The 23598-nt window shown below is 38.5% G+C and overlaps 2 protein-coding genes across 2 annotated transcripts; one reads left to right on the top strand and one right to left on the bottom strand.

The window, feature by feature from the left end:
* Nucleotides 1-523: 523 nt before the first annotated feature.
* zgc:110789 (Xan_ur_permease domain-containing protein) lies at nt 524-9718 on the top strand. The gene is made up of 12 exons (XM_038707013.1): nt 524-659; nt 1555-1701; nt 2293-2450; nt 4466-4625; nt 6223-6404; nt 7037-7157; nt 7285-7441; nt 7560-7813; nt 7964-8128; nt 8245-8353; nt 8449-8544; nt 9101-9718. Exons 1-12 carry the CDS (start codon nt 612-614, stop codon nt 9367-9369), a joined length of 1866 nt encoding a protein of 621 aa, XP_038562941.1. The 5' UTR covers nt 524-611; the 3' UTR covers nt 9370-9718.
* On the bottom strand, nt 9527-14707 carry LOC119894329 (protein FAM180A-like). The gene is made up of 3 exons (XM_038707015.1): nt 14504-14707; nt 10356-10453; nt 9527-10254 (listed from the first exon to the last, which is right to left on the bottom strand). The coding sequence occupies exons 1-3, from the start codon at nt 14580-14582 to the stop codon at nt 9925-9927; spliced, it is 507 nt and encodes a 168-aa protein (XP_038562943.1). The 5' UTR covers nt 14583-14707; the 3' UTR covers nt 9527-9924.
* Between the last annotated feature and the right edge of the window lie 8891 nt (nt 14708-23598).

Genomic DNA, 23598 nt, shown 5'->3' with positions numbered 1-23598 from the left:
CCATCATCAATAACAGCTTTGTACCACGTGATAGTTTGGCAACATGTGATAGCTATGAAAGTTTGCCCTACCAAAACATATATTTGGTGTTAAAATTAGAAGGAATGTAGTTATAGCTAGTAGCATAGTAGACTACATGATTTGACTTGACTGGGTCTTAAACAACAGGCCAGAGAAAACAGCAAGAAGTGCCTTAAAGGATCTGCTCCCTCAGCTATAGAAACTTATAAACCACTCTTGAGGAATTATATCTTTTTTATTCTCTGTCAGCTGTCAGAAAGTACTGCTGCTATGAGATTAAAAGCTATCAAAGAGAGTGTGTTTGAGAGACCAAGAAAGAGAGAAATAATATCGCCGCCTCTCTCAAAGGGTATCTGCTGCCTGCCAGATGCTGGTTGGTCAGCTGATTGGGTTCACATGAGCTGCTGGTGGGACTCATTTCAATCAACAAGTGCAGCAGTCTCATGTCTGAACTCCTGCTCCTTCCTACCAAACGGCCCGGCCCACCCGTGCTTCCTCCTCCCAGCTCTCTCCCGTCTCTGGCAGACTCTCTTGATGTTTTATTTTCTGGCTCAGAAGACCACCACCTGACCCTATAGGCTGAAGCTGACATGGCTCCAGGAAAGGAAAGTAATGGTCTTGACAACTATGAATTTGCAGTAAGTATAACTTCATTTTCTACAAGGAAGTGTTTTGAATAGATTGCTTACTTAAAATGTTCTAGTGAAGCTACTTCTGATGATTGTTAAGGTTAAACTAAATAATTTTAACCACTTAGTCATTCTTCTTTTTCTTTTCTACCAGTAAATAATCATATAAAATTCTGTGATTCACTTTTAAATTATGTGAATGTAAGAACATCCGGATTATATGTTTAACTGCTACATGGTGATTCATCTCTCCTCAAATCACTGAACTGGATAATACATGCGTTGTGACGTCTTTTAGCACCAGAATAGAAACTTGATGTTATAATCAGTTAATAATTGACGCCAGATAGAATAGCCAGAAAAGTAGCGTCATGGATACATATGAATGTGTTTGTTTACATTCTTGCTCCCCCAATGCTTAAAATCACATTATTGAATAGATAAGTGACACGCTGTTTAGTCAGAGAAACAAAAGCATTTTTGTGGTTTCAGTCCAAACCTTAATTATATCCAAAAGTGATGAAACTTATCTGGATATTTGTGAAATAAACAGAAAACTAATTTTGCTCTCCAGTATTTTTAATCTATATCTGATTAAGGAAATAAGGAATTGTTTTCATCCTAATGTATAATCTCTAAATTTTTATGGCTATAAAAGTCATGAGCTAACTACACTTACTAGGGATTATCAAAATGAGGAAAGTTTATGGGCGTCTCACATTTGTACTGGTTAAGAGTTTAAACATGTCAAAGCATTCCATTGTTATTGTTGGTGTAAGTTTGGACCCAAATAACAAAATGACTACTGATTGCCACAGTGCAAAAAAAAATATCTGCTACATGCCATCATTTAATATGCATTATTAACCGATCTCTATCTTCCTTTCTGTCTGGCTAATTGAAGCATGAAGGGCGCTTCTGTGACCTACCTGACACAAAACATGTAGAAGAAATGGACACGTCATGTCACATGGAGGGACACAGCAACAAGCTTGCATATTGTGTAACAGATGTACCTCCCTGGTACCTGTGCATCCTTCTAGGCATCCAGGTACGTCAGCGAAGGGGTTTTAAGATCATGTTTGACAATATGTCTCCAGTGATTTCCTAATCAAAGGCCTGTGTAGCATAGCCTCTGATGCAAAGCAAACAGTGTCACATGAGAGCTTCCATTTGACACTTCCTTCGCGATTGGTTAGACCTGGTTCATTTATGTTAGCGTGTGTGCGAGTGTGAAATCTGCTTCAGTCAGTGAGAGTTTCTTTTATGCATTTAGCAGCCTCAGAAGTCCTGACAATTCACTTTTGACATTTTACTTTTTAACATGTTAGATTTACAATTTACTTTTCTACTTTTACACTAATACCATTACAAAGACCATTTCTACAACTACCATGGATCATTCTAGTACACATCTAGTCCACAGACTTTATAGATAAATATACACTAATGTTCAGTGTGCTGTAAACATGCAAATATCAGTTTATGTTTGGATGATTCTTTAGCCTGTAACTAAGGCAGGTTATCCCCCCACTGCACAGAAAGTACTTTAATACTTGTTACATGTTAATATTTCCACATGTTCGTACATTAAACATAAACTAAATGTCTTCATATTTTTCCCCTGACTTCGCTCTCTCAGCACTGTTTGACTGCATTTGGAGGTATCATCGCCATCCCGTTAATCTTGTCTCAGGGGCTGTGTCTGCAGCATGACGGTGTCACCCAAAGCCACCTCATCAGTACCATATTCTTTGTCTCTGGTATTTGCACTCTGTTGCAAGTTACCTTCGGCATTAGGTAAGGAAGTAAAGGGGAGTTAATAAGCAGTAAGGTCTTTGTAGAATGCTGGGCTGATAAATGTCTAGTTTAAATTGAGATGGTTGCAATAGATTTCTTGGATCTCAGGATAATTTACATTCATTCTCACATGAAGTAACACTCCCGTGCGGCCAGACTGGCTGTATAAAGACAGAACAGAGAGGCTGGGACAACAACAGGCAGAGGGAGTATGACGTCATTCTCTGCTCAGGACACCATTATCCCACTATATCTTTACAAACAGTTGTTTGCTGCTATATTAATGTTCAGAATCTCATATACAGAACCTTTAACAGAAGTCAAGCAGAACTGCAGAGTTTATTAAAGTGGAATTAACTAAGTGACTTCTTTTGATTAAACAAGCAGAACAGAGAAGCCTCTCAGCTCAGCAGTCTTTTAAACTATGAAGCCTGCCAAAGTTAGTGTGCAGCCTTAGCCATGAACAATATAACAATATTCTACTGTGTTAGTGGGCACAACTTCTATTCAAGGATTATCAGATGGAAAGCAGAGCTTTTACAGTAAGATGCTTTCAAATGTTGAGGAATTTTTAGCTGTTATGAAAGGAAAAATTGGGTAAGAGAATGAATTACATATTGAGGTACCTTACTGATATAATAAATTGTAGCTAATTGTACTTGGTAGTCTTGTCATAGTATTTCTATTTGGTTACCACATACAGGTACAGAATAATACAATATGATATGATACAATACGATGCAATACAAAACCATTCAATGCAGCAGAATCTGATATGGTAGAATACAACTTCCACCCTGTTTCTGCTGAAGGAAATCATTTTAAAATGCTCTGTAATGATATTATACAAGGATAAAAGCCTCTCTCTGTGTTGTTGTGTGTTTTAGACACCTCCCTGTGTGTCTTTGTAGAAGTTTCCAATCTGCGTATCAAAGAATATTTTTCGATGTAACCAATTTCACTTCAGTCTCATGTGAGGGCAACATGTTTAATGTTTGCAACGACAGTAACCAAGAGGGAAAAAAACAAGACCAGCAGCACGCATTTCACACATAATGTTAAAGCAACTCAATGTGAAGATTCTCTTGTGTGCAGTGACATACGTACACAAAGAAGACTTGAAATAATGTAATGGCAGATTTTGCTCTGGAGAACTATTAACTTAAACCATGTTTTGTTTCTCCGGACTTGTACTATGCTTATGCAGACCCAGTCTGGCTGAATATCAGTGTCACAGTAGGATTAGGGAAGGAATTTCCATCTTATTATGCTTGGAATCTAGTTCTTGCTAAATCCTCATTCCCCTTGTTTAGCACCACTGGTGCTTTCTTGTCTCTCTCCAAATAGCTGGAAGTCAGCTGTAAGGAAAATAATCAGTCTATTTAATGGTATACCGTTCCAGAAAAGCAAAAAGAAAACAACGCTAATTATTTGTGTCCCTTAGAGTGAAAACATTAAAAACTCCCATCAAAAGAAATTTGCTTGCTACGTGTCTTTACCGTTCCCTTGAGTTTTCCATGTTTTCCACAAACATACTTTTGACTATTCTGACTGACTGACTGTGAGAGTCTGTTATGCATGTTGCACTGTAAAATGTTCAGTTCCGTGTTTGCTACGGTCTGATTTGAATCGCTGACAGTCAAGTGAGCAGCATAATGAGGACATAGCAGACGACTTTAACTTGGTTAACCTCTTGTACAGGAGTTAGCCTTCATGTGATTTAAATTAACCATTTTATCATATGTGAGCGAAAGAAACAGGACTGTAGATACAGATAGGGACTCTTGAGGTGGGAGAGGAGATACACTTAAAGCAAATGTAACTTTTTTATTGCTTTTCTTAACTTTGCACTAAGGTGGTTGATTCACCTCTCACACCAAGCTGTCTTGCACAACATCTGACATGATTATATGTAATGATGTATGACCTGTCAAGAAATGCTCCTGTCCTGATGTCATATCTGTCTGGCCCCCTACTCCTAATCGCCTACCTCCTGACAACATCTTTATTTACAGACTGCCCATTCTACAAGGTGGTACATTCACTTTGCTGGCACCTTCCATGGCACTGCTGTCCATGCCAGAGTGGACATGTCCTGCTTGGACCCAAAATGCCAGCCTAGTCAACACCTCCTCCACAGACTTCATAGAGGTGTGGCAGAGTCGAATGAGAGCAGTAAGTAAACCATCTGACCTTCGTAATCACAACTCACAGAGTGAGACAGATTGAAGAAGTATCACTCAGATCTGGAGTTCCGCCTTATCTCCAAAAAGAGTTTTATTATATTTTAGCTCATTGTTTTTACAGCCTGCAATTTTAACGTTTTGGTTCAGTGTCACAGCTCTTGCCAACCTTGTGTCCAGGCAGCTGTTTTCAGTGAAAAGACAAAATACATCACCAAATGGCAGACATGCAAAGTTAGCAACTAGCTGGTGAACATAGTGGAGGATATGGCAGCTAGCTAAGAATCATAGCCTATATACTTTATTTACTAAAACTTAACAGACATAATATAGTACATACATTTGTCAGGCCACTAGAAAGACATGAGTAGGCAACTGTTTGCTAACATGTTAGCCATATCAACTTATCAGACCATATCAAATGAGTGTATGATGTTTGTAAGTGGACAAAAAACAAACACAAGGTAAAACACGAAGGTCTACTTTACTACAGCTGCTCTGTGTGAAAAAACCCCACCACATTAGCCTTCCTAACTTGCTGGTAGCTAATGTTACTTGCATTAATTATAACATTTAAATGTTGCTAAACATTTATATGTTATTATATATGAGAACTTTCTCCGATGTTGCTGCTGACTGATTCTATAAAGACTTGCTGGTTTGAGCTCAAACAGCTATTTGAAAAAGGATGGCTCTATGCTCACAGCAGTGAGTGCCAAAAGGGATAGGATGGTAGCCTAAACATGGAGAAGTTATTTATTAAGTTTATTAAGTTATTCAGAGGTGTTTGTTCATGACCAACAATATAATGTTATTTTCTATGTTTGTGTATTTGATTTAAGTAGCTAGAGCAACATTAGCAGCTCAACCCATTTTGCTTGTTTGATTGCTGTGTAATGGTAACGTGATGTGTGCACATTTCATGCTAGCTTGAACTCTTGCTCCTGTGTGTATAAACCATGGATTTATTGTAGCAGATAACAAGACCTGGATAGGGGTGCCGCTGTTCAGCTTTGCTACGAATTTTGCCCAGTGGCCACTTGTGGTATTGTAGAAAGAAATTCCCCTGGGCCCAAAAAGCATACCCAAAGGCCACCATTTATATCTGTAAAATTTTTCCTCAAGTCAATCTGATTGAAAAGTCTGTGACATTGTCAGAATGTAAAGTCTATGGGAAGAGTAGAAGTCGCTTGTGGTGCCAGCGCATACCCTGGAAGTAAACCCAGAAGCCAGAAAGCAATTATCATTGGACTGACTAGACGCCATCTTTGGGTCTGGTATCCATCCATGGTTAAAACAATAGCAACACATAGTTTTCGTGATTGTTGAGGTTGTGTAGCTAGGTGTGGAGGAGGAGCTGGATCCATCAATCTTAGATTACAGCATTTGTAATGGACAGTGGATACCCCAGCAGAACAGTACCAGTGGTGTGAACAGCTGTTTAAACCATCTGTTATTTGCACATGGTATCAAAAATGTGATGATGATATATTCTTTTTAAAGATAATGACTTATGTTGATTTCTGGTAACCGTTGTAATAATAGCGATGCCACATTTTGACTGTCATCTTACTTGTGTGTGTCTTCAGCTACAGGGGTCCATTATGGTGGGCTCACTCTTCCAGGTGTTTGTTGGTTTCTCCGGCCTCATCGGCTTCTTCATGTGCTTCATTGGACCTCTCACCATTGCTCCCACCATCTCTCTCATTGGACTGTCCCTGTTTGACTCAGCTGGTACCAGTGCTGGCAATCACTGGGGCATCTCTGCCATGTGGGTAAAATTCCCAAACGGTGTCTTTTAGAATTTGGGTGATTCTGCTACAGTACAAAATGCAAATGCAAAAATGAGTACTCAGACAGTAGACAGTTTTCATGTCTGCCATAATATTCTTTTTTGAATTATAATATAACTTATTTTTTACAATAATGTCACATGTAAGCAATAGAATAAGCTCTTGGCTAAATGGAGATTACTGTAAAACAGAGTTTATGCCAGTTTAATGCATTTTTTGAATTATAATATAACTTATTTTTTACAATAATGTCACATGTAAGCAATAGAATAAGCTCTTGGCTAAATGGAAATTACTGTAAAACAGAGTTCATGCCAGTTTAATGCATTTTTGCCCAACAAACCTGTTTTATAGATTATGTTAAATCTGCTTGAACCCATGCCCAGAGGGCAGCCACATTTTAAAAAACAATAATAGACTTGAAATCTGTATAAAGTCTTAATCTAGGAAAGCCTATTAAAAGTTCCAGGCCAAAGAACCTGCTTAGTTGTCCTACTTTGTTTCATGTTGGTCAGATCTAGACTTTACAACAAAGTAGTGGTGTTGTACTTAAATTTAATGCTGTTGATTTTATATTGTGAAGTAATTTCTTTGTCTCTGTCTCTCACAGGACCACAGCACTGATCATCCTGTTCTCACAGTACCTCCGTCACATACCTGTACCATTTCCTACATACAGCAAGGATAAAAAACTGCACACCTCCCGTGTCTATGTTTTTCAGATCCTCCCTGTATGTTTAATAAGTTGTCTTTCCTATTTGCCAGTAAATTTTCGTTTGGATCGAGATTTATGATTTATTAAATTTAGCCTTCTTAGACAAGATAGCAAAGGTGCTTTTTTCCCCCCCATATCCCCAGGTTCTGCTTGGAATCACTTTGTCTTGGCTGATCTGCTACATTTTGACAACCTACAATGTACTTCCTTCTGAACCAGACCGGTACGGTTACCTGGCCCGCACTGATCTAAAGGGAGATGTTATAAGCCAAACTCCTTGGTTCACTTTTCCATACCCAGGTAAGAGGCTGCCAAGCTATGATCTAAAGTGACATTTTACTTATAAAAGTTAGAAAAAAGGTATCACAGACTAAACTTACAGTGGCATTGTGTTTTCTCTTGTGGAATCCAAACTTAGGTCAGTGGGGGTTGCCGACTGTGAGCCTGGCAGGGGTGGTTGGCATATTAGCCGGTGTGATCTCCTCCATGATAGAGTCTGTTGGGGACTACCACGCTTGTGCCAGGCTATCTGGGGCTCCACCTCCCCCCAAACATGCTATCAACAGGGGTATTGGCATTGAGGGACTGGGCTGTCTGCTGGCTGGAGCCTGGGGTACAGGAAACGGTACCACTTCATACAGTGAGAATGTCGGAGCCCTCGGTATTACAAAGGTAAGATGAGCCTCCGCGTTGGCTAGAAAGAGTTTATCTGGAAGATCTTTACTCAATCTGATACATTTGTAGATAAGCATAACATGGGTATATTGACGTGGCACTACTACAGACAGAGGCCTTTTCTTTTTCTTTCTTTTCTTTTTGAAGGTTGGCAGTCGCATGGTGATAGTAGCCAGTGGAGTCTTGATGGTTGTCATGGGTATGTTTGGTAAAGTGGGCGCTGTATTCACCACTATCCCGTCACCTGTGATAGGAGGGATGTTCATGGTTATGTTTGGCGTCATCTCTGCAGCAGGAGTTTCCAATCTTCAGGTACACACTCTAAAACACTGAGCATTTTGGCAAGAGATTTTTTTTTAATCAACCTTAATATTGTATGAAAATAAAACAATACATTTCTCCTATGTTTTTCCCCCTCATATTTTCAGTATGCAGATATGAATTCGTCTCGAAACATCTTCATTTTTGGCTTCTCCATGTTCTCTGGTCTGGTCATTCCTAACTGGATATTAAAAAACCCAACAGCTATTGCTACAGGTACATGAATAAAATGTCACTACACAATTTCCTTAAACGTAGCATACTTTTACTTAATGTTCTTAACTGAACTACTTTCATTGTGTTTTGTTCAGGTATGGTCGAACTCGACCAAGTGCTGCAGGTACTTCTGACAACCAGTATGTTTGTAGGAGGTTTCTTTGGCTTTATACTGGACAACACAATTCCAGGTATGTTTTCCATTTTATATAATTGTAAATTTCTTTATTTCATTAGTATTTTATTATGTTTAAGTAATCTTAATCCTCATCTATATTAACTCATATTATCGTATTAACTGCAAAATTACATTGTAAAAATATGTCATATAATGTTGGTAATTTGACGCAACAGAAATGTCAAGTGAAGAGTCAATACTAGCCAAATAATGTATTCCAAAGCAGATGCTATGAGTGACTGACTGCTGCGTGTCAAGTGATTATCACAACAGTGAAGGGATAGATATTCAGTGTCTGGGGCATGGTAAATGATTTGGCTTGGGTTAGATCAAGATTACAAGGTTACAATAGGGGCTCGCTGGGTCATCACTTGATAGTTAAACACAAACGCTAGATTATAAAAGAAAAAGCGTTGTTAAAATGTTAAAATGTTGCTTTGCTGATTTATATAAGCAACCGATGTTTTTTGTGTTTTTAACTCAAATAATACGAAGGCAGTCAGCAATCTCATTCCTCCAACAGGCTGTAATAGTATGGTTTAACAACACATTTAACACGTGTCCAACAGGATCAAAGCATGAACGAGGCATCCTTGCCTGGAACAAGGCTCACGAGGATGACTCCAGCAACACACTGGAGAGCGGAGAAGTTTACAACCTTCCCTTTGGCATCAGTTCTTACTTGTCTTCTTCATCCTGGCTCCTGTACATACCTTTCTGCCCTCCTGGTGTGCCCAGCTCCCTGGATAGATGCGGGGCAGATACCAATGCCCTGGGGCCTAAGCAGCCACTGGGACAACTAGGGCCTTCACAGACCATTATTGGAGTTGCACTGTGAGTGGTCACTTCATCACCATCCGAGGCAGCTCAGTTTGGACCTCCTGTCCTTTTGTTAAAGACACTGTACTGTGATAACATGGTGCAAAGTATTTCACATGATTTTTTAAAGTGATATTTGCAAATTACATCTTGCAAGATTAATATATGGACATGGAGACATTTTGTATTCAGAGTTTATCACTGTTCAGTATAAACAATGTCTTTTTTGGTTTCAAGCTTGATTTTTAACTTGTTCGATCTTATCAGTTTTAGATTGCAATCACAGCCAGGTGCTAGTGAACACTGTGAATGTAAGTAGATCCATGATGTTTGTTGCTGCATTCAGTACATAAATCCAATGTATCGTTTCATGTATATACAGTCCCTCATTTGAATTAACTTTCAAAATTTGAATAATTGCATATTGCCTGCCAATATACACAACGCAACATTCCCTCAGTGCACAAATCAGGAAACCCCACTGATCTGGATTTTTAAAAATAAAAATAAGGTTTTTCTTATGTGCATATTAAACTGAAACACAGAGCCATTGTTCAGCAACACCTTTATCCGTTCAGTTTGTCCCTGTCAGATCCTGCTTGATGGCTTTGTACAGACTAACAAAAGACTCTGCCCACACATCTCGCTGGTGTTCAGTAGTGGAATTGACCATCTGCTGGGCAGTGTATGCCATGGTCAACAGGGTGCGCTCAAAATCGTCTTGACGCAGGTGACCGATATTATTTGAAAGGTCAGAGATGAGCCTAAATATGTCTGTTAGCTTCCTGGGAATGATCTCCTCACAGATGACTTCTAGGATTCTTGTCTTGTGGAGGGAAGCTAGCTCAGCTTCTTGCACTGAAAACTCTCCACTGGCCCCAAAGTGTACGCCAGCCAGCAGGATCTAGTAGATGACAAGAAGAAGAATACATTCAGTGTTCATTATTGAGGTTTATTTGCTAGTTTTACACTTCAATGACTTATTTACAGATATATTTGTCTCACCTCAAATAATAGATGAACATCATCAAAAGAGTTATGGAAGGTAGGGTTCCCAATGTTTGTCACCCCTCTTTTTATCCTGCTTGCAGCTGGGAATAGGGCTAGTGGGTAAAGAAAGCCAGACAGTGAGAATGAGGGGTGGTAGAAAAGTAAAATTTCCTTTCAGGTTCCATCACATGTTTTTGTCTTTTGTGATTTACTGCTATGCACCCAAAAGGCTTCTTAAATCTGTTGAGTTGCAAATCCCTGTAAAGAACAGATAAACTCTAAACTGTAAGGTACCATGAAAGACAAGGTTTTACTGGGGTACTGACGTTCTGGCACATGTAAGACCCAGGTTCAACAGGCTCAAATTGTGACATACTGCAGTTAATTTGTGAAATGCACACTGTGCATATCAAACTCTATGAACTCTGACCTTATAGATGACTTTTATCTGCAGGTGATGAGACATGACCTCAAACTTCAAAGGCAGCAGAAGAATCAAAGGTGGAGTAATGCACAAATTATACAACAGGTTCCAGATTACTTCAACATGCAGCGTACAGGGTTTAGCATTTCAGATCCATTCTCACAACATTCCTCATTCCCATGATTCAGACCAGGTTGTTAACCACAACAATTCTTGTACAGTCATAGAAAAATAACAGGTGAAAACCTTTCCCCTAACTTGTGCGCATGAGGAAATATAACCATTTAGCATTTGCAAAGACATTCCTTGAATACTATGCAGTGAGATTACTTAGGACTACTAATTGAACACAAACAGAGCTTTTGTTTACCAACCCCAATAAATATGTTTAACTTTCATGGACAAGATGATTAATAACAAAAACCTACAGCCATGCCAGCGGCTCTGTGAGGCTGTGAGCCAAGCGGGAATCTTCCGGTCAGACCTGCATTCTATTGAATGGCCAGCAAGGGGCGATTCTTCTGGTTGCAAAAAGAAGTCTGGTTCCATTACAAATAATGATAAAATGACCCTACTTCTCAGCTGATTTATTACCTCAGTAAACACTTTTATAATGAGTTCATGGTCTCAATTGCTAGTTTCATGTCTTCTTCAATACAACGTGATGTTTATTAGTATTATTATGGTTCTATTTAGAGGAAAATAGAGCATAAAGCAGAGTATGCTTCAGGGTGGGACTATCTGTGATTGACACGTCGTTACCATGGCGGCCTGTCTATCAGGCTAGAGTGACTTGTACCCACAGCACTGTGTACATTTAACCAGGGCTGTTGAAAATGCTTCAAAGGAGCTGGCTGTTCATTTACTCTGGTGAGTACTTTTTTTTAAGCCTGTTTTTCTCTAGTCAAAATTATCATCCCAGTTAAATAACAGTTAAAGTGAATTACAGATGCACCTAGCTAAGCAACGGAGCGTTAGGCTCCACAGTCTCGTCCAGTGCTGCTGATTGCAAAAAATCAACATTGTGGCGCCCTAACAGCCAATCTCGAAGCTTCAAAACGGCAGTCCACAAACCAACGGGTGACGTCACGATGACTACATCCACTTCTTTTATACAGTCTATGGGCTGTACAGCAGTGCTTTGAGCAAACATGCTTACATGCTGAGAAAGCTACAATTCCATACTACATACAGATTCTCTAAGCAGGTTTTTAGTTTGTTGTTTGTTAACACTGGAAAAGGAAATGGGGGAGCTACTCACAGCTGGAAAAACATTTTGTGGGGGGTAGTGAAACAGCTCAAAACAAAATCTTGGAAAACAAAAAATGAGTTTGCAAAAAAAAGTTTTGCTAATTTACACTTAACACAAAGTATAGCTGATGAAAAAGCCATAGACCACCATTATAAAAGAGACAGTAAAACACTTTAAAAGACACCTAAAACAGCAAACAAGGTCTCTTTCTATTATGAATCCATAAGGGTTTTGTACCTTTAAAAGTCTACTGGCAAACCCCAAAGCATTTTTGACTTATGCACTTCCGGCATCCAGTTCCTACAATAGATCACTGGTATTTGGTCAGACACCAAGGTATTGGATGAAGTGAAATTTTGACCTGATAATAGCTCTAGATCAAAAGTTGGTTCAGTTCAATTTTTCTTGAGGGCGACATGCAAATCTGTACCATATGTCACAGAAATAGTTGTCATTTAACACACAATCACATGATGGCACTACAAGTCATAAAGTCATTAGGATTCATTTTTCTGGGGACCATGAATGTCTGTACAAACTTTGGTACCAATCTAATGTAGGATTAAAATTTAGACCTGGGCCAGATAAAAGTCTGAAGTCCTCTTCCAACAGTATATGTTGAAATATTTCACTAGAAGTGAAAACTTTGACCTGCTGGTGGCCCTAGAGGAAAAGTCAGCAGATCACTGAAGTCAGAGGGATTGCTCCTCTGGGGAACACGAATGTCTGTACAAAATGTTATGGTATTCCATCTGATAGTTGTTGAAATTTTTCAATCTGGACCAAAGCTGTGGACACACCAACTGACTGACCAGACTGACATTGCCATCCATCAAGCTACTAACATAGCTAAAAGGTAGGTATAAAGATAGATGGGGCCGATAGAAGGAAATTGAGACCAGAGATAAATTCAGACCTCTGTTTCCACTTACTGTCCAGTATGTCCAACATTCTTTGCTGGCTGGTTTTATTATTGCGTGTAAAGTCTGGAGCTCATGCAGTTTACATTTCATATGGTATATTAATCTCCAGGTGATTAGTTCCAGGTAACAATGTTGAAAAGAGGAAATCATACAGACAAAATGCCACCCTAGCATGCAGAACTGTAGACAGTAGTAGAGTGACTGATAGCGTTAAAGACTGGACTGTGTTGTTTGATGTCATTTTTAACCTGCAGCAGTGCAATCAAAACCATTAAACCTGAACAGTTTTGTCTGGAGTCAAGCCTGGAGTACAGACGTTGTGACCAGCTCATAAAGTATTTATCATTTGTGGGATAAAAAGAAAGAGAGAGAAGTTTGGAAACACACTTAAGAAATCCATTAAATGTCTAAGCCAGAGTCAATTACCCAACTGCCAACTCTTTCACTCCCTGCCATCCACTTGTTTATGTCAGGCTCAACATGTGCAACAAGATGATGATATTTTAATAGTCTTCTGCCAGATCAATAATGGATCAAATAATCCACACAAGTCAGTCATAATGTTTGGATAATGATCTTCAGTTAAATAAGGCCAAGTACTGTGTATGTATGTGCCTCTGATGACTCCAGCTTTTTAAAGACAAAGTGCTCCTTACTGCTGCTTGGATTTCATCCTTGAATTTTGACTCACATTTCCTGTCAATGGAGAAATGTCCATAGCCGAAACCAGAATACTGAACCATCAGAACATTTGTACCACAGTTGTCCGCACGTGTTAATTTCTGTTCATGTCTGTAGTGTTTTTACAGTGAGTGATCTCACCCCCTGATATGAAAGGAATTCTATGACCAGAGCAGGTCTGAATATCTCCGCGGTTTGTTTTTTATTCACTCTAGGAATATGAGTTTCCTCTCTCAGACCTTTTTTGGGCCCTCCCATTGTTTTCATATTAGAAACAGGTGCAGAGGACATAGCTAGATGTGAAAAAAAGAAAGTATTTATCCTCCAAATATGTATCAGATTCGCCTCTAAATTAAATAATATAAATCAAATGTAAAGGTGTTACTAAGAAGATGGGCTAATCAAGACAGAGCAGTTTTTATGCATGGAGGGGGATTGCAGTAAAATGTCTGAGATAAATGTTCTTATGTTTAATCCACATAATGAGGTCATTCCTGTTACAAAACTATGCTTGTACAATATTTTCTTAATTTGTTTTCAGTAAAAAAATCCAGAGTTTTAAAAGAAAATAAAAAGATGAGTTTTCCTGGTTTAATATTACAATACATCTAAATCAAGGAACAAGGAAAGCTACAGCCAGGATTTAATCACTGCACTCTAAAAAAAAAAAAACTTAATTGAAAAGATGTACTGACACAAAATAAATAATTTACAAAATGTTGTGTTGTCATAAATTCCCCTGTAGCCCGGACTCACAAGCAAAAAAGTACAACCCACCGTCAAATTCTTATCATCAAATAACATTGACACTGCTGCTAAATATTATTTTTGCTCTGTGAAAAAACACGTTGATACAAAAAAAGTGCTTCAGTTCAAGTCTTACCTTTAGTCCGACGTGGCGTGACACCTGTTTTGATGCAGCAGTAGAAAATTCCGACTATGGCCATCCTCCAGGGCAGCATGGTGGCTTGCTCACTCTTACAATGTTAGTTGCTTGTAACTAGTGCTGGCCAGCAGTGCTCTTCTGTTTCATTTCTCCCCTTCTCTTCACTGTGCATCTGCAGCCTGACATAACATTGGACTGAATACCTTCTTTATCACTTGTGTTCTCTCAGTCTGTCTCTGCTCAAGACTGTTTTCTCTCCTCCTCCCATCTGATATCCCTCTCTCTCTCTTTCTCTCTCTGTGCGCCTCATAAGCCAACTCTCTTTTCATGTTTTCAGCTGGTTGTCATCAGCTCACAGACACACTCGTTTTTAAACCCTTCTGCTTCTACCATTTACAGGTATATGATTGATGACACTTCTGTGTTCTTGTCCTATCAGCAGCATTTTCATCTGTAGCATCAGAATTTCTCTTTGGGATTTGTGTTTCTTCTCTTCATTTGTGTTTGAAAAGTTTTCCTCTTTATCGTCTGAGTGCTTCATACAGGACTAACTTCATGTGCCCTTATCTTTCAGTCAAACGCAAAAGCTGTTTTTTTAATACAATTTACACTTGTAGAAGAACTCACAGGAAATCTCACGGGGGAAAATCACAAAAACTAATCTAACAGAGCCGGGGTTTATGAACTGCAGCGGCTGGTTATGGGATGACTCTCAGGGGTGTAGAGCAGCCACGGGTGGTGTGGTGATTGGCCTACCAGGAGAGGGAAGCGCAATGCCCAGACACACACACATACACCCAGAAGACAGATAGGAAACAGACAGAAACAGGGGGAAACATGAGAAACACTAGGAGCTGATAGGGTGGCAAAGCCAAATCATGACATTTGAAACATTTTGTCTGTTGAACACACATGTTGTAGCTTTCTTTTAAAGAATCTGCAAGTAGAAAATGTGATTTACCTTGGCTTCTCATTGTGGGTTGCAGAACTGATCATGTAAGAGACTATGTTTATTGTCCTCTTGGAGCAGTGTTTGTGGACCTGTAAATTCAAAGGTGGTTGTGTTTTCACCAACAGCATGCGGGTTAGAGCGTATGTGACAGTGCCAGGATGACCACCGGCAACCAGCACGGTTTGTGTTCCTCCAGAGGACAAATGTGGAAAGTTCACACTCCATGAACATGAAACTCAGCTAAGTGATTATTTCTAATTATACAATGCACGCACCCCAAGTTCTGGACAGAAAACATATGCAGAAACCACAAAGAAAGACTTTGTTCACTGCTTGGCACAGTTTGCCTTCTCCACAAGCCTTAGGAACAGTTACCAAAACTGTAACCATATAAAATAACTTTTATTTGTTTGAGCACTATGTTAACATTAATTTATTTTTGTTTGGGCATACTGATGCCAACATGTGAGCACAGCACACAGTAACATTTTCTAGAAGTCATTTCCATACATCTGGCCCACAGGAACCCAGATGTGTTTCAGAATCGGACAAAGCTGCATCTCAGACTAAGATGTGGCAGTCGTGCAGCTGCAGAGGAATGCAGACCCAGAGTGTGCTGAAACTGGCAAGACAACTGTGGCCTCTGCGAAACCTCCAAGAACTACAGCTCAAGAACTTGAACAAACATATTATTCTTTCAACGGGCAAATTGAATGAAAATGTTATTCTAGGCTGTCCCTCAGATAATTTCCTTTCTTAAATTGGTGTACTTGAGTGACTCAGAGGAGGATGGAGCTCTGTGTTGGGAATGGGTTTCTATTTTCTATTATATTAAATAAGACCTGGTCAGTGAAAATTGGTCCATAATTATGATCACTACACCTTGATGTGTATAATGTCAGACTTGAACCACTTCCTTAACATAAAGCCAGTTGGTAGCCAGAAAAATGAATCCTAAATGCTGAAGAGAATAAAAGGTAAGAGGAGGACAGGATATGGCTCTGGACTGACAGCAGTGACACAACAGAAAAGTGGATACATAAGTGTCTGAACTCTATAGCTCACATTTATGGCTCACTACAGTGTAAGTTCTTTAGTTTTTACTGTAATATATAGAATAATGAACAGTGGTTGGCTGAATTTAATTATTTACTAGTATATGTAAGTAGATTATTGAGATATTTGCACCTATATATTTCCACTTACAGAGTGAAACAAACTTTTTTTGACAGCTGTCGTTGCCAGTGACTTTACAGATTAATACTAACTTGTGACCAGTTTATAAAATATGATACATTGCTGAAGATTGAACCCAACTGTGCGCCAAATAGATAAAATTTGCTCCACATTGACCAGCTGCAATATTAAACTGCTGGTTACTCATTAATACACAAGTAATTTTCAGTATTAAAATATATAATAATGGAACACTGACAGGGGCTCTTTTTCAGCAAATCCAGTACTTTTACTATTATTAGAAATATGCTACTTTTGACATAAATACGTGCTATAATGACTTCGCTTTTAAAATTTAAATGCAGGACTTTAAAGGAGTATTTTTACACTAATGCTGCTTTTACTTAATTAAAGGATCTAAATACTAAATACATCAGTGGTGAAAGAAGTATCAATTTTCATACTCAAGTAAAGGTACAGATACCACATGAAAAGTGTTACTTAAGTATAAGTTATCCAGTATAAACCTACTCAAGTAAAAGTAAAAAAGTACTTGGTTTTAAAAATACTTAAGTAATCAAAAGTACAAGTACTACACATCAAAATCTACTGATCTTTCAAAACGCAATCTATCTTTTTAAATTCACTCAAGACAGGTTTGAATACAGCAGTGTAAGTTATAGTGAATCACAATAAGGAAAACTGAGTTGCAAGAAGACAAGTGGATATTTCCTATACTGTAGGGAGGAAGTCTGCGTTATTGCTCTGCTGCTGTGGTAGTATCCCCTTCAGACGGTCTGACAGACACAGAACCCCATTTGGGACTTTGGGTATGTTAAGATGAGTCAAGGAGGTGGAAACCAAATCTAACTGAAGCATTTCTCAATATACATTCTCACCAAAAATCCACACATGTTAACTTCAGCACCTCTCAAAGTGCAGCTCACAGTCCCAAACAGAGCAAAGTTGACTTCAGTTTTCAGATGTTTATATTGCAAAAGTCTCTGTGACTCACAGTGCAAAAACAGAGCTGCTGCACAGTCACACCTGACACCACAATGCTCTCACAACAATCCTCCCTCTGTAAGAAGCCTGAATACAAACCTCTACTAGAAAAACCCACTGCTGGTTTGAACAGACCTCAGCGCACCTCATGAAGTCTGATAAGACTGGGGACCAATCTGCTGGGTCATTTGGTGCTAGCAGCAACTGTTCCATTAGGGTCTGAGCTGCTTGAATCTGATGTTGGCTGTACATCTCTGGCTGAGCTCGTACTGGCTAAGGCTGGATGTGGATCAGCTGTGCTTATACTGGTTGACTGGTTGGGGTCTGTTCTTGTACTGGCTGATGATCCAGCATCTATAGACAAACTAAAGCACAGCACCTGTAGATTATGGATATTTTCTATATATTAATGGTATCAGCTGCATCAGGCCGATTCATTCAATACATTTTCATATATAAAATACTATTTAAAAAATGACTGGGCTGAAAATGTGATGCTTATTATTAACTGAGCATATTAATAATCAATGTGAATCCACTGCTTTCCATCATCCAGAGTTGTAACTAAACTTCACTGTCTTGTTTTTAAATGATGTATGAGGAGTGCCCTCACATCCTGTCCGGACTGGTCCCACTGATGTTTCTTGCTCAAATGCGTAAGTTTAATTTCTTGCACGCGCATATGAAAGTATTTCCACGCGCAACGTTATCATCTTCCCGAGCTGCAGTTTATAAACATCGTGGCCCGTGATCTACATCAGACTCGGAGAGGAGAGAACATGGTTCCTCTTCATCTCTCTCTTATCAAAGTTTTAAACATTCCCGTTTACCTTTGACAGGAAAGTGAGGCGGGGTCGTCCAGCTCTGCTCTGGAATATCACTGGCTGAAGTTGATTTGCGCCGAGTCGGCTTTTTCAGTTTTAGCCTACATTTGCATAGGCTACTAATACCATTGTAACGAGGTCCCGTGCAGAATATAACAGAGTAAAAAGTCGATATTTGGCTTTGAAATGTAGCAAAGTGAAAGTAAAAAGTTGCAGCAACTAAAAATAGTCAAGTGAAGTACATCGAAAAAACTAGGCTACTTAAGTAGCCTGTCGATCACTGAGAGGGAATGAGTGAGAGTGAGGGGTTTTTGGACATGACACAGGAACAGGACACAGACCTTTCTCATGGCAGGCACGTCAACGTGTTACACACAGGTGTAACTAACAGGGCTAATTATGGCTGCATTCCTTTTGGTCAGGGTCATAGTGTGCATGCTGGCTCACTTCATTTCACTTATCCTTAAATGCAACGGATAACGGTATTAATGTTATTAGTAAAGCTGGTGCCTTTCCTGCTATGACAAGTCAAAATGTCTGTTGTGAGAAAAAGGAGAAAACTGAAAACATTTGTCGAAAATATGTGATGTAAAAATATCACACATTTTTTGTTGTCTTCACCCATTAACTTAAAGTACCTTTGAGACTTCATAATTCCCAAAAGAAAAAGCTGAGATTTCCCATTTAACCTTATATACATTTTATTAAGTAGATCTTAGCTTGTTAGAAATACATGGTGGTCAAGCTTCAGCACTTTTTATAAATGATTTGCAAGCAAGTATGAACAAAACGCAAAATATGTCCATCCTGTCATCTGAGATATTTGCACTTTCTTTTCTAAACAAAATCTAACAACAAACATATCTGGTCAAACTGTCAAACAATACTATTTGGTCTTCATTTGTTCATAAATAAATCATACAAAGATTTGATACTATGTGAAAATAATTTGTGTATTTTCATAAAAGGTGGAAATGAGGGTGGACAATGGCATGACAGGGTGGACCTTTGCATGACAAGATGGACAAAGACTTTAATGAGTGAATTAGAAGACAACACATAATTTGTTAAACAACAGGAAACCTTTCAGCATTATAAAGAATGATTTTTCGAAACATTGTAGTATTAGATAAGTCTAAAAAAACACAGAGTTTACAACAATATGGCCCTGTGATTAAAAAATCTTCCGATCATTGCAAAAAACACATCTTGCCACTAACTTTTTTTAATATTATTAATTAATACTTAATTAATTAATTAATGGTTTTGACTTGGGGGAAAGAAAACTTGTAATTTTAACAGACTGAATGATTAATTTTTAAAAAAAGTTATTGTTTTCATTTCATTTTGGGGATACAGTCAATTCTCTTTGTCACTGTCATTGCTCTTTCAAAGCCTGGGTTTTGTTCTCTGTATTTTTTTAAAATAGGTAATGAAGTCTGTTATATAGACTATATGTTTGGATCGCAGTCTGTTGTTTTAATTACATAGAAAAAAGTTTGTAAAATATCATTAAAACCTGATCATCAATCACTCCTACTACATTAAAATAAATGACCACATGGTGGACCCTCAGGTAGCAAAGTGATTCATTTTGAAGGTGACTGTGTACTGTTAATATACGAATATATATTGAGTTTCTAAAAAGTTTTTCTAATAATTAATATTTCACTATGACGGGGTGGACATGTTAAGCTTGACAACATCCAACTACATACACAATATGATGAAAATTAAGAAATAGAAGTGTAGAAATTGTATGTACTTCCAGCAGTTGTTTAAACCTCCATTGAACCTTGACAAATTGCTGGTGATGATGTCACTAAATACATCGGCCTGTTTCTTAAAGAGAGAGGGACATGTACAAAATGTTTAACATTATAATGAAAATTGAACATAAATTATCAAAATGAACAAACTTGCTAAAGACCATTATTACAAATAAAAACTATTTTAACATTGTGTAATTAAACCACTTATTACACTCAGTGAAGTTAGCAGACCAGCACGTGGGACATGCAAAAACCACATGCACCCAATCAAAGAAAATGGTTTAAAATGAGGGAAACACATATCTAGGGACTAATCACTGTACGGATGTTTGTGTAAATGTTTGGTCATTTATAATAACACAATAACTCAGAATTCAATTATTTTACAATCTGTTCATGATGACTGAGTAATTCTGAGCAGGACACCAATGACACTTTATAGTGATATTTACCAATTTACATTCATAACAGAAAGCCTGCGTTAAACTGAGCACGAAGTTTACAGGATGTGGCTGTTTAGTTTAATGAAATACAATGTAGTTGCATTATGGGAAATGAAGAATCCATGGATTTGGGGGCATTGCCTGGGCTGGTTATCTCGGCCTCAACTGCTTTGATTTTGACTATGCTGCAATACATGAATGTATTTCCCCTCTATAAGGACACATTAATGAAGGCATAGAGTCAAATTGTAAATGTACCTTTGTTAGACATTGAGTATGAGTATTTACAAATGTTCCCATGTGAAAATTTGACGAAATAGCCCTGTAATAGCTATATGTTTCCACTAGATGGCAGTATTTATCTGCATTAACGTTCATCTATTGTGGGCTGTCTCACAGGAAGACCTCAATCATTTTTGGTTGAATTTCTTCTATTATATAAGTACTAATATGATAAAGAGGGAAATTAGTTACTTATTTGAACATTTGGGTCAAATAAAATTCCACTTGAACGTTGAATACCTCTCTAAACACACCGTTGCGACAAACTGTTGTCTCACTTTCATATGAACACATCAGCATTTTCTTTGGAGATACTGTGTGCAGCATTCACACACCCTGGGCAGTTGCCACTTCACAGCCTGGTACTGCAGACATCCCAGCTTTTTCACAGACCATCTGTCAGCACTATGCAGTTGTATTGTATGTGGCTGTCTTCAGGCCAAACCAGGGTTTATGATCCGTTCAGCCACCCTCCTGTTTTTAAAATGAGACTAACTTCGCATAATTTTTGACTTCTGGGACACACTCCAGACTACCAAATCTTTTGCTGGCGTAGGAACGCGTCACAGAGTCAGACTGTCAAACCCATTGTCCATCTGTTCCTCATAGACACAGAGCATAAGAGCACAGCCATGGCTGTAATTAGCTGCATGGAGAAGTTCAAAATCCCCACAGACTGCAGTCGGAACGTGACTTTCTGGGACAGCCTGCAACCAAATTGCAACCAAAAATAGTTTTGTGGGAACAGAACAGACTTTGGATTCTGGGCCGAACACAGTTACCATACTTTGACAAATGACCTGTGTTTTTGCATTTTAGTTGCAACAAATATCCAGCCGCATCAGGACATCAAAACAGTAACTGCATTGTTTCAGAACGATGAGAAAAAACCAAAGCACTGCGATGGTATTCAGTCTCTCTTGGGTTTGAAGAACACACAAAAGCAGAGTGAGCAAGAAAGAAAAAAATAGGTTAAACAGCTCTTTGTGTGGAAATAAATTACAGATGGTGATGTATTTATACACAAAGCATTCTTTTCCTCAAAGGGAGTGTTTTTTTAATGCTATGCACATCTGCCTGACAATGCTATATGAAAATCATTCAATTAATTTGAAATGTAATTTGGCATAGTATTTGACATAAATCAAATACAATTATTTTCATGTTTTAAATGTCACCAGTGCCAAAATTAAACAACTGACCATTAACTACTCCACAATATATCCCTGACATATTTTAAATACAATTCAATTAAATGTATTTTTGCATTTTGGCTAAAGCAGTTTAAAACATGACATTTTATTTTATTAGAATTTTGTCACACCCTGCATGTATCATGCACGTGGGAAATGTCAGTTTAGTGGAATGACTCCTATTTACAGTAATATTGTCAGTCCTGAGCTTATAGAAAATGACTGCAAGCAAATCCTTGAATACATAGTTTTGTGGTATTGCTTCTCATATCATTCAAAGCAGCTATTCAAAGATTTCAATCTTGAATGCTCGGCCTGCTGACAGAGACACAGTCTGCCTCGCATTCTGGACCCATCCTGCCTGAATCCTCCTCTTATTTCTGAGGACAACAGATGAGCTGTCTGCAGTGGCAAGGCCTTGAACATGCCCCTCATGACTCAAATTTAGTTCTCAGAGTCTTTGTTTGAGTTTGTGTACGCACATTTATTAGAATATATACTATATGTGTCTACAAATCCTCAGCCAGGTCCACAACAGTCATTTACATAAATCCAAGGTCCTTTTGCGCCTTTCTCCACATATCCCTCTTCCTCCATACCCTCTTGAGCTCTTTGTGCTTTTGCTGCCTCCTCTAATCTGCCTCGACCTTGACATAGGAAATCTACCGTCTACTGTCTTTCTTAGAGATCAGAGGGATAACATAGGGATGCAGAGCCCAGACAATCACGCTAAATCACACACAAATACCATCATTTTTATTTCAGTGCTGTACAGAGAATACACAAATTTATCATCAGCTCACTTCCATCCTTTTGGAGCAAGTTTGGTTCCACATCTTTCTCCTAGTTAAGACTTAATAATGGCTCAATAATCTGGGCAAGTGACCATAGGGCTCCATTTCAGGCTGCAAAGAATCTTGCAGTTCAAGGCCATTACCTCAGATAAAACTGCCGGTCCTGCTGGGAGCTGGGAAGTGGGTCTCAACCTACTGGCAAAAATCATGCTATTAATCATTCTTTTAATCTTTCAGTACCCATGAAACAAAATATTACAAAGAAAAATACAGGAAATGGTCAGAAGGGTGGGTAAACATTGAAATAGTTTTATACACACACACACACACACACACACACACACACACACACACACACACACACACACACACACCACACCTTCGGACCTTTTTTTTTTTTTTACTTCTGCAGGCATGCACACACACTCACACAAGCCCAATAAAATGTCAATATGAACTCATTAGACTACATCAGGTGGATATTTATGTTGCCTCACTATATTTGACATGGTGGTCAATATCCTGTTGGACCTAAGTTTCATTGAAGTTACAATTAAGGCTACAGACTTTCTGTATGAGCTCTTTCTCAGTCGGGTGGACATTATATTAACCCCCTTTAGCTTTTATTGTCTCCTTCACTCTGTCTTACCC

The sequence above is a fragment of the Micropterus salmoides genome, unplaced genomic scaffold (assembly GCF_014851395.1).
Source record: "Micropterus salmoides isolate LMB-PRFRI ecotype aquatic unplaced genomic scaffold, ASM1485139v1 Ms_hic_scaffold_8, whole genome shotgun sequence".
NCBI classification, from domain to species: domain Eukaryota; kingdom Metazoa; phylum Chordata; class Actinopteri; order Centrarchiformes; family Centrarchidae; genus Micropterus; species Micropterus salmoides.
This window is presented reverse-complemented; position numbering and strand designations above follow the sequence as displayed.